Source organism: Drosophila sulfurigaster, chromosome 3 (assembly GCF_023558435.1).
Source record: "Drosophila sulfurigaster albostrigata strain 15112-1811.04 chromosome 3, ASM2355843v2, whole genome shotgun sequence".
NCBI classification, from domain to species: domain Eukaryota; kingdom Metazoa; phylum Arthropoda; class Insecta; order Diptera; family Drosophilidae; genus Drosophila; species Drosophila sulfurigaster.
In genome coordinates this window covers 16,090,595-16,102,880 of record NC_084883.1, presented here as the reverse complement: position 1 = coordinate 16,102,880, position 12,286 = coordinate 16,090,595, and the positions used below count along the sequence as shown (strand labels likewise).

Here is a 12,286-nt window from a genome sequence, read left to right as displayed (position 1 = left end):
GCTGCTGTAAATGACACAGAAATATGTGCAGCATTTTGCACATGGAAATGAACTCAACACGCCCCGCCCCTTGCATGACCATAAAACTGCATTTAAATCACAGAGAATTTCACTGCAATTTGTTGCTGCACCAGTTTTTGCCTTTTTTTTTTTTGGCGCCAAATGAGTTTAAATGCAGACATCAGACAATTCCTTTGAAAAACAAAACAAACGTCAATTAGTTGCCTGCCATTTGTGTATGTACAACATTAAATAGAATTGCATTCAGTTATGAATACTTGGAAATTTGGTGAGCAGTAAATGAGGAGTGTGTTGAAATATTAAAGTAAGTCTTTGGTAAATTACTTGACAGTTTTAATTATTCATTAACTTCATTTATGTAGCTACATTTCAGTGTGCTGCGGTATTGTTCTTAAAATATACCCAATTATTACATACTAAACAATGCAAAAATTTATATTTTGTATATTGTTATACTTCTGCATTCATAATATACCATAGAGATATAAAATATACCAGCTTGTCAAACGAAGCAAAGGAGACCCGACAAATTTTATAATATACTGAAATGTTTATTTGGTATATCGTTATACTGATACATTCAAAATATAACATATGAAATATACCAGTTTGCAATGAACGTCCTAAAAATACTGAAATATACTTAAAAGTATAGTAAAGTTTGAAATTTATTTAAGCTACTACATTCTAAAAATACCACAGAGATCAAAATAAAATGAGAGATAAATAAAATAAAAGGAATTAGCAAGTAATCTGTGCGCAGTTGTGAATATCCATACAAGCTGTTTAAAATCAAATTTAAATTGTATAAAGCGCTGTTTTTTTCTTTTTCAATTTAGTATAACATTTAAAAATATACAAAAAAAAAAGAAAAGCGCTACTCTTAAAAAGGAAATACGACACTTTGATGCAGCATTGAATAGGGAAATTCCCTTCACTCTGAATATCCTTTATTTCAGTGCTATAAATAGAATTGTAATTGTATATTATTTGTAGTAGTAGTATTGTGCTTTAGTATCTATATAACATGATGGGGCCAGTTGCCAGCCAGTTGCGAGTTTTGCAGGCAGTTGTTAACCGTTGGCATGCGATTATTGCCTCGAGTTAAGTTTGTAAGTAAGTTTTACAACTAGAGATTGACATAAAAGTTGCTTGCTTACTTGCAATCACTACAAAGCACCCGCATGCCAGATAGAGACCGAAAGAGCGAGAGAGAGAGAGAGATAGAGATAGAGCGAGAGACCGAGACCCTCAACCTGCCAGACAGGCAAAGTCAGGCAGGTTCAGCAAGGGGACTGAGGCAACAACAGAAACAGCAGCAGCAGCAACTCGTCGCCAGCTTCGTCGTCGTCGTGTCAAAGTTGAGAAGCATCCATGACACTTGGACCTTCATTTAGTTAAGCTGACGTTATTGTTGATGCCCCTCGCCTTTTGCCCCTCGCCACCCCACAACTGTCGCTCAACTCCACTCACAACAATGGCAACATAGTCGAACGACAGCATTATCATCAACAACATGTTGCTGCAACAGTTGCAACAACAAAATGGCAGCGACAATGCCATCTCAGATAGCATCAGCAAAGCATTGTCCCACTACACTATGCTGTGATCCTCTTTCCTTCCCTTTCCTCTTTGCACTGTGCACTACAAGTGATGACGTCTTGTTGCTATTACTTGTTATGCAACAGTGTAAGCACTGCCACTCGCTGAACTCTTTGGGATGTTGAAGTTTTTATGTGACCCAACCTGAAACTAATAACAATAATGCGCAGCGTTCATTGAAAAAGTATCCTGCACACTCTCGCTAAAGGATTCCAACTGCAACTTGCTCAGGTTAAGATGATGTTGCACAGCAGCAGGGCAGACCAAAGGCAAGGCAAACATTTAGCCGGCTCATAAATATTATTTAGCACAGTGCAGAAACTTGACCAAGAAGTGCGGCTGCAAAGCACTTTGTGTTTAATGAAGCGAGAATTCTCTCTCTCCCTCTGCTCTGCTCTCTCTGTTCTGCTCTTCGTGCAAGTTGAGTTCACTTGACCATTTGGTGGCCAACAAGTTGTATCCTTTGAGCTTTATCTGTTGCCAGCAAATCAGAAATTGCTTGCTACGTATTTGTGGCCATCGTTCGGTGCGAAACTTTACAGTTGCCTTCAACACTTTCTGTTTTACTTTCCCTCACACTCGCACTCGATCTCAGTCTCAGTATCAGTCTGTGTGTGTTGCCTTAAAACGCAGATGCTTTAAGAGCTCATGCATAAAGTAGCAGCATATATGTATGCTATGTTTTTTTTTTTCTGCATCGCAACGCGTAAATCAACACCCCCAAAAGTGGGAAGTGGGTCCAGTGCCAAATTGAAGGGGAAATGAGCTGCCATACATTATGCATATAGCATTGACAGTGTCTCCGACTCCGTGTGTATCTCGTCTGTCTGGTGTATTATTTTCAGCTTTGGTGGCAAGAAAAATGGTAAACAAATGATTGACATGTGCGGCATTTGCTACAACATTTGAACTGTTGCCAGTTTGCCGCCTGCTAGTTGGCAACTTAATGCCAAAAGACGCCCACCCGCAGCGGAAACGCAACAGCAGCGAAGAGAGCAGCGGAAGTTGCGTTTGCTTCAGCTTCAGCAGCAGCTTCAGAAAAACTTTGGCAAAGTGAAAAACTTGCTGTCAGCATTAGATAAGCGCTTCAAGTTAATAGACTTGTAAAACACACGCTCCACACGCTGACCCCGAATACCGAATACCGAATACCGAGTACGAGGACGAGGACGAGGACCAGCAGCAGGACCTCAACTCAACTTGGTTCGCCTCGGAAGTTTTTGGTGCAGTCGAAACTGGATTTTTATTTATTTGTTTGTCGTTGGCATGTGGCGCGTGTCCCGTTCGCATCGCATCGCATCGCCCATAAAAAATAGTGAAATAAATAAAATTGTTATACACGCCCCGCAACCCGGCCTGACAACGGCCACAACATCAAGGGCAAAGAGTGATAGGGCAAGGGGTGATGGGGTGGCAACCTCGCAATGCGGAGGCAACGTTCAACGCTTATCGGCCAACTAACAATTTAAGTTGTCAACTCGATATGAGTTGCCTGCCACCATTCAGCAGATACAATTCGAACTCGATTCTGTTTCTGTTTCTGATTCTGATGTTTATCGTCAGCCCAGGAGAAACTTTTCTGTTTAACTAGTCCTGCTTAATTTGAACGTCTTCTCAGAACTCTCCTTCTCCATCTCTTCCTACTGAATATCCCTTTGTTTGATGGGACTTTGTGAGTGCCAGACATGTCTTCTTGGTCAAAGTTTAGCTCATCAACAAATGACGCATTGTCGGAGTTGGTCGTGTGTGTGGTTTTAGCTGATTGACAGCCCACTTCCCCCTGACGACGTCTAATGCCCTGATCTCTGTCTTATTCGTATGTTATATTGTCTCGTGGCGGGGGCAAGTGCCTGCTGCTGGCTGCTTAACAACCAACAACTTTCAAAGTCAATTTCAATTAATCAATTGTCAAGTATTTTGACAGATGAATTTATAGCTCATTTGGCCAAGCTCCACGCAATTAGGGTGCAACTTTATGTTCGATTAGCTTCAATGCTTTCACTGGCTTCCAGTTGCTTCCAATACAAATCGTGCCTGTCAAATGAGGTAACCATATCCTTTATAAGATTGTACAATAGACAGAAGGGTGCATTTCTGAGTAATTGCTTCAGTTATCAATTTATTGCCTAGTTTGAGAAGTACATAAACTGTTTGTAACAGCAGCTAATATCAATTTTATCTTCTACAGAGTTGACCGTATTTTAGATACATTTCAGAAAGATAAAGAAACTTTAACGTCCAACATATCTACATCTTTTTTAATGGTGAAAGATATTAAGTTTGTCTTTTAGGTATATTTATCAATGATAAAAGCAGACAGTGGCAAAAGTATTTATATGCTGTTGAAATGAATATTGAGTGCATGATTCAAAATATATAAAATTTGTAATTTTCTTTTTATGTTGTAAAATGTTTTATTAGTAAAATAAAATTATTGTTCAAGGGAATGTGGGCAAAGACAAAAATTGTAACTACAAAATTAATGCAATTAAAGAAAAACAATGTAAATATATTTTTTGAGGGGAAAACAATTCATTATACTTTCAGAATAATTGATTTCAATCAAGTATGCTTTTTAAAATGCCATCAAAACACTTAACGCAAGAATTCGTATATATCGTATCTATAGATACCGTCTCTTAGATATATTTTTGAAAGCCTTTATAGGTTAAATTGACATTAAGTACATATGTCTTTAAGATACAGGAAAATAAAATACAATAAAATTATACTAATTATAAACTTTATTAAAATACATTTGTTAAAGGGACTAATTATTCTTTCATATTTTAAAAACTTAGAAAAGCCATTGATTTAAGTCAAGTAGATATTTAAAGTGCATACAAAATATTTATCTGTTCATATAATACAATATCATCAAAAAATGAATCACTTTTGTATTATCTCTAGTGTTAAAGTTAATGTCACATGTGTCCGCCGCTCTTCAACACCTGAGCAGAATGAGATTGACTTTGACACAAAAGTTAGGTTGTTGTTCATATCAAGTTCTGTGCATCTATTGTCACAACAAACTGTCAGACAGCAACTGAACTTGGTTAATTATTTATTTAGCGCTCTGCGAGGTGATAACAAAAGGTCTCCGGTGATATCAGTTTCGGGACAGTTTTATTTTTTTGTGTGCGAAAGATAAAAATATCAGAGACTGTCTGACTGACTGACAAGCAGGAAAAGGACTTCTACTCAAGTTGTGCTGTGTGCTGTGTGCTTTGGATGATGGCATTCGAGAGTAACTATGTTGTACACTCACCTGCCAAAGTGTGGAAACAAACAACGAGCGAGTGTGAATGCCAAGTGCAAACTTAACACTTCAAATGTAATGTATTTGTTAACAAAAATACAAAAAAAAAGGCGTAGTTGCCTCTACACAATGTGCACTTTGACGGTGTTTCTCTCTCGGTCGATTGTTGCTGCTGACTGTTGACAATGCGCTGTCATCAGTCTCTCAACCGTGGTGGCAGACAGTCCCTTAGTCAGTCAGTTCGTCAATCTGTCTGACAGACACACAGACAGACAGTCAGTCAGTCAAGAGTCTCAGTCTCAGTTCGCAGCAGAACGCGTGTTTATGTGCTGTTATTTACAATAGCGCATTTTTACACATATTTTTTTCAAAGTCAACAACATGATTTTCGCAGTCTGCGCTGCGACGTGTGCATAAAAGTCAACAACCCACCCAACAACAACCTCCCCAAGAGTAACAACAGCAACAACAACAAGAACAACAACAGCTTTGGCGAAACAACATTTACATTTTAAGTAGTTTTTAAATCGCTGCAGACAAACGTCAGCGTGTTGACAATTTATCATGCGCTCTGGAATGGTGCGTTACGTGATTCAGTTTCTCTCACTCCTTTTCTTCTCCCTCCCCCACTTCCTTTGTCCCCCTAGGATCGTGTGGCCCTAAGGCAACTGCAATTTTGATTGATGGCTTCGGTTGAGCGGTGATTAAAGCTATAAGCCATAAGAGAGCTGCAGTCGTAATTCAGCAGCAGGCTGTTGACTTCGATATTACCTTGAGTTGCATTTTCTTGCTGTTGTTGTTGTTTTTCCTTTTTTCTTTTTCATTTTAATTAATTTATGCCAACTTATTGATTTATGTGTGGACGTGAGTGTGTGCGAGTGTGTTGCAATGCCAGCTGACCGCAGGCAACTCACACACACACACATTCATACGCATTGCAACTGCCACATGCAAACGAAGTTGAAGTGTGTTAACAGGACAGTCGTCGGCGCTGCTGTGGCATGCCCCTGCTGTTGCTGCTGCTGCTGTTGCTGCTTCTGCTGCTGATGTTGCTGCTTCTGCTGGACACTTAAAAGAAGAATACTCAATTAGCTGCTGTCGCAGCCTCTGTCACTGCCACTGCAACAGCAACGACAACTGCCCCCAGGCTGTGCTGCTCGGCTCGTTAAGTTGATCAATGCCCCGCCTGTGGCTATCGCCTTGCTCCAAGTGTCAACATCGCATCCTCCGCATGCCTCGCACTGCGAAAAATCATCTACGAAGTTTACATGAATATATTTTTGTTAAATTATAGCAAAAGAACTTGAAGTTTAAAGAAATTGTTAATTTTATCAATAAAGTAATTGATTTTTTAGCGCAGATTAAAACTTGAATGTCTTTTTATTTTGGCGCAGTGAAAATCAAATAAGAAGTTTGCTTAAATATATATTGTAGCAGACAGACTACATAAATTCTAAAGAAATTATAAATTTTAACACAAAAGAACATGATATCTTTTGGCAAAGTTTTATCCCTTGAGTATCTTTCAAATATTATATATGTATGTATTATATTCCTAAATATATTCTTAAATTATATTACATTCTTACAATATCATGATTATTAAACAAAATATAATGTGTCCTTTTGTCGCACTTATCAATCTTAAATGACTTTTAATTTATTGATTGCGAAAAATACTAAACAAACCTTGCACAATTGAAAATTGTTTCAAATTTTTTAGTCTTTTTATATAAAAAAAAGTTTTTGTAGTCTTAATGTACGCTGTTGAATCTGTTTAAATCAATGAACCTAACTTTAGTTTTAGCAACAAATGAAAATGTTTTCTATTGACATAGATTGATGAATATTGTATTTATAATTGTTGGATTTTTGCTTAATTTTTTTTAAATTATATAGCAGACTGTTGAAAGTCTTTCTAAATTTATAATATAAATCGTTTATGGGACACAAATTTAACAATTATACCAACGAAAATTTATTCTTGTTATATTAATGATTTTTTATTAATAAATTTGTTCATTATTATTTACAAGCACGAAAATATTGTTTCTGTATGCACAGTTTTAACTTTTGGAATGTCTTTTAATTTTTGAACAGTGAGAGAACGTGTGAAAGGCTGAGCGTTGACTACGTTGCTCACTTTTAAGGACGCTGCATTAATTATTCAGTGCATTTTATTGACATCAGGCAAATGACAGGCTCGCAGATCCTTTTGACGCACAACAGTTGGCAGAAAAACTTTAAAGAGTCATGCAATAATATTGCGTAAAGAAAAAAACAATTTAATATTACATATTTATTTTTGCTTTTGCGTTGTCGCGAAACTTTGCAGACAACTCGTAACTAATTTCGCACAGGGAAAGTAAACTGCAAAAAGAAAATTGCATTGAGAGTTTTTTATGAAATTTATGAAGTGGTGCGACGATGATTTCAATTGTCCATTCATTGCTTCGCGGGCGGCTCACAACGAATTGAGTTTTGCTTTCTCTTTCGTTATGTTTTCATTTTGTGTGTTTTTTTTTTCTTCTGTGTTTGGTCCACACGAAGCCACTTGAAGCGCATTTTCTGCGCCATTTCAATTCAGCATTTTCTTGCCTTTTGCCTTCAGTTCAGTTGGCTTGTTTGATAAATTGTCTGGAAATTACAAATGGACAAGAGGCCAATAGCTTTTAGGGAATCGCCAGTTGAGGCACAAGACACGAACCGAGGGGCGGGAGGACGGACAACAGGGGGGGACCCAAAACATTTATGGTAATTTCAAATAAATGTATGGCAGCTGAACGCGAAGGCGAAGAGCGGGGCACATTTGTGTAGCAGATTTTAAGGCGCTTCCTGTCTATTTACGCTGATTTATGGCGGCAGCATTGTTGACTCTTAATGGCAAATGTCGACAAATTTGTTTTAATGGTCAATATAATGGATGTTATGCTTGCCTTTTGATTTATCTCTCCAGCTCTCTCTCTCCACCTCTCTCCACCTCTCTCCTGCTCTTTCCCACCTTCAAACGTCTTCGTTTTGAGTTGCTTTTCGAAATGAAAAAGTTTTGAGAGCAGTTAACTATCATTTAGCTGTCTGCTCACACAGTTTGCTTCAACTTCTCGTCTCATCAAATTTCAGTTTCACAGGCTCCACAAACATTACTTAGCATTTAAAATTGTCGACAAAATGTCTGCTCGCAAATGCGCTGAATGTGGCGAAGTGCACCTGGCAGGTGCCAATGGGTAAGTCCTTAACTGCGTTCGCTTCCTATTGTTGCAACTGCATCTCGTAACATGCCCCTCAGTGCCATCTATTGCTGTGGCACCTTGCTACGGGCAGTACAAATGTCGAATATGTTCAAGGATTCGAAATACTTTGTGGATATGGTCAGTCGCTATTCGCCTGATCGCATTCTGGCCGATTGGCAGCTCTTCTGCAGCTGCAAAAAGAACGAAAACTCTGTGAAGCATTTAGCCAATTTCGTGGAGAATCATTTCGAGCCACCTGGCACAGAGTTGGAGGCCTGGTGTCCACCTGATTGGCGCTGCGAGCCCGCGTTCTTGGCCCAAGTCAAAGATCCCGAACTGAAGAAGTTTGCTTCGGAGCTGAACAAGATGTGGAAGAGCCTCGGCCGACACATCAAAGACTGCGTCCGTTCGAATCCATTGCAATACTCTCTGGTCTATGTGCCGAATCCGTTTATAGTGCCTGGTGGACGCTTCAATGAGTTCTACTATTGGGACACGTATTGGATTGTCCGTGGTCTGCTGTACAATGGCATGGCACAGACGGCACGTGGTATGATCGACAACCTACTGTACATTGTGTCGCAGTATAAGTTTGTGCCGAATGGGGGACGCATCTATTATTGGGGTCGCTCGCAGCCACCGCTGCTGGTGCCCATGGTGAAGTCGTATGTGGAGATGACCAATGATCGCAAGTATGCGGTACAAGTGCTGCCCATACTCGAGATGGAGATCGATAATTTCCTGAGCAATCATGCGGTTCAGGTCAAGGGACGCACCATGTATCAGTATCGCGACAAATCGAATGGACCACGACCCGAATCGTTTCGCGAGGATGTGGCGAGTGCCTCGGGCTTTGCCACGAACACCGAAAAGGAGGAGCACTATTCGCATCTGAAGGCTGCCTGCGAGTCGGGCATGGACTTTAGTTCACGCTGGTTTGTCTCCGACTGTGGGAATAATGTGGGTACTTTGGCCAACATCAAGACCACCTGGATAGTGCCTGTTGATCTGAACTGCATATTGTTTCGCAATTGCAAGACACTCGCCGAGTTCAACTCGTGGATGGGCAACACGGACAGAGCGGAAAACTATCGCATGATTGCGGGCAATCTAATCAAGGCCATAACCGCAGTGCTGTGGAATGAGGAGCGTGGCGTTTGGTTCGATTACGATCTGAAGAACAAGGTGCCTCGCGATTATTTTGTTGCCACAAATCTGTCGCCACTTTGGGCGCGTGCGTATCCCATCAACAATGCTGACAAGATCACCGAGTCGCTAATGCGTTACATTGAGGAGAATAAGCTAGATTCGTTTCCGGGTGGCGTTCCACACACACTGAGCAATACGGGTGAACAATGGGACTATCCGAATGTGTGGCCTCCGATGATGCATGTGCTGATCGAGGGCCTCAACAATCTGGGAACGCCACAGGCCAAGGAATTGTCGCAACGCTGGCGTGATCGATGGGTGCGATCGAACTATGAGGCTTACAAGAAGACTGGATTCATGTACGAAAAGGTGAGAAGATTCAAATAGTATGAATCGTTTATGAACGGACGGAGAAAAGTGAAAGAACTAATTAAGTTCAACTTTATAGTTCTTTCTCCTTTACGAATCGAACGTCCTAGTTTACTGATCATAATTAACGAACGAACTTGAGTAAATTGAACGTTCTTTCTTGCTCGGTTGTTAACTTCATCTACAAACTTGTTGAGCGACCTAATTTGCTGATCAAAAATGATGATTGAACTTGTTCAGTAAACGATGTAATGATCTTAATGAACTGAATAATTTCATCACCATCTTTATCTCTTCTTCAGTTGTTTACTTTTAATCTTTAGTTCGTTCTTGTTCGAACGATCAAATTGAAATTGACCTACTTCTCTGATGACTTAGCTCACTAGTTCAAAAATGAACGAACGAGCTTGTTTAGTAAGTAAAACGATGGTTATGAACTGAATAAGTGCGGCTTTATCGTTATTTTTGTTCAGTTGTTTACTTTAGATCTTTAGTTCGTTTTTAATCCAACGAACGAATTGAGCGATCTGGTTTACCGATCAAAATTGATTGAGCACGTACTAAAGTATAATCCTTTTTATGCAGTACAACTGCGAGGTATTCGGCAGCGGCGGCTCGGGTGAGTACGTCAATCAGACCGGATTTGGCTGGACAAATGGAGTGCTCATCGAGCTACTGGCCAAGTATGGCCAGGAATTGACAGCGAAGGATCCAGCTGATGCTGCAGGTTGCGTGTGTCCTGAAGACGATGATAAGTCAACTGGCAAGCCGATTGTAGATGAAGAGTGCCCCATAACAAGCGAAGCCTATTTGGCGCAAAAGCTAGAGAAATCGCAAGTTGCTTGTGCGGCGCCAATAAATGCGGAATGCAACGGAAATGGTGGCAACACCGGAAATAATGGCAACACCGGAAATGCTGGCAACGCGGCAAATGCACAGGAGACTGAGACAGGTTGTTCGGTGATGTGTTGCCGCACGGTCTATGAGGAGGAAGAGGAGCCCGCGCTTATTGAGAGCTTCGCAACAAGCGAACAAGAATGTCAGTGTGGCGAAGAACCTATTAAACCAGATCCAGTTGCCAAAGCACAGACACCGTGCCCACCACAAACACCGCCACAGACACCGTGTCCACCAAAAGCACAGCCACAGGCACAGTGTCCACCAAAAGCACAGCCACAGGCACAGTGCCCACCAAAAGCACAGCCACAGGCACAGTGCCCACCAAAAGCACAGCCCCAGCCACAGGCACAGTGTCCAACGTCCACAGTTAATGTGGCCACAGCCACAGCAGACCCTAGAGCATCGATTGCTATTTGTCCAGTTTGTCATGAAGTCTGCGATAAGCAGGAGAAGCGAGAGAAGCCACCGATCTTTTCACTTGCCTCGGCTGCAGAGTGTGCTGACCCCTGCAAAGCGAGTGAGCCGAAACCCATTGAGATCGAGATGGAAGATGTGGACTGTCTGCTTGACTTGACACCGTCTCAGCTAGAGGAAGCAACTGCAGCTTGTCCTTGTGATACTGAAGTGGTCAACGATTGTGGCGCCGAAGCACAGGCTAGAAGTGCTGAGGATGGACAGGATTGTGGCGAGTGTCCATCAGTTGCGGCCGAATGTAGTGTTGGTCCAGCTCCACCTAATCCCATGCTGAGGAAGGTCTTTCCGCTGGCCGATTCCACGACGGGAAATTGCTTCGATGCGAAGCCGCAGGAGGCGAACAACGACGATGACGACCACTGCATGTGCTGTCGCGCTAAAGCGGATGCGCTGGCGGAAAACCAAAAGGAATGCAATTAAGTCAATTGTGGAGCCACAGCTGAACGCATTTTTCAGTCAAATCAAAATTTAATAGTTCTCATTTTCGAAATTTCAGGAAATACTGCACAAAACTCTCAACAAATTTGATCATTTTTGGTTATGCAATTTAGAATTTAATCCACTACATTTGCAAGTAACTTTAAGTTATTGTCAAGACATGTGTAAATAAGTTAAAGATATAAAAATTACGAACACAATTGAATTTACTATCAGTTAAAATAAAATAATTACATTCAGAAATCAAAATACTTGATAAAACTCTTTTTACTGCATACTATGTATCACTAATCACTAGCTGCAAGTATTAAGAAAGATGTGGGAAAATTGAAAATATAAATAGATGAATCACAGGCAGAAATTTGGAATGGCCTTTAGCGACTATTACTAATCAACTGCGTGAATAAATAGAATATAACAAAGTACAAGAGAATGAAAGAGGAGAAGAAAGTAGATATATATAAGGAGTATACAGAGTTTACTGAAATCAATAATTAACATTTATTTATTTTTTATTTGTATAAAATCACAACCACTTGTTGATTATTTCCTTTTCTTTTAATGGTATTTACTACTACTGTATTCGATGGCTGACTATCATTATTTAGCTGTAAGAATTAAGTACGTTAAGGCTAGGTCAGAAGTAGAAAGGTTTACGGTAGAGTCATATTCAAAATTTGTAGTATGCAATTGCAACGAAAATTTGATAATTTCCTTCTTCATTTAGTCTAGTCCCTAAGTCTCTTCATATCGCGGCCAATACAAAAGAATATAAAGGTTTAAGAAAATAAATTGCATTTGCTATCAGTTCAAAATAAAAGAATTTCATTTAACATACAACCCG

At 40.2% G+C, this 12,286-nt stretch overlaps 1 protein-coding gene across 3 annotated transcripts; it reads left to right on the top strand.

The window, feature by feature from the left end:
- Window positions 1–7,945: 7,945 nt before the first annotated feature.
- Window positions 7,946–11,691, top strand: LOC133841679 (trehalase). 3 transcript variants are annotated; one of them, XM_062274326.1, is made up of 4 exons: window positions 7,946–8,106; window positions 8,169–9,630; window positions 10,216–10,809; window positions 10,876–11,691. In XM_062274326.1, the coding sequence occupies exons 1-4, from the start codon at window positions 8,051–8,053 to the stop codon at window positions 11,422–11,424; spliced, it is 2,661 nt and encodes an 886-aa protein (XP_062130310.1). In that variant the 5' UTR covers window positions 7,946–8,050; the 3' UTR covers window positions 11,425–11,691. The 3 variants fall into 3 exon arrangements, with proteins under 3 accessions (XP_062130310.1, XP_062130309.1, XP_062130308.1); XM_062274325.1 differs by having other exon boundaries at window positions 7,947–8,106; window positions 10,216–10,839; XM_062274324.1 differs by having other exon boundaries at window positions 7,947–8,106; window positions 10,216–11,691.
- The last annotated feature ends 595 nt before the right edge of the window (window positions 11,692–12,286 follow it).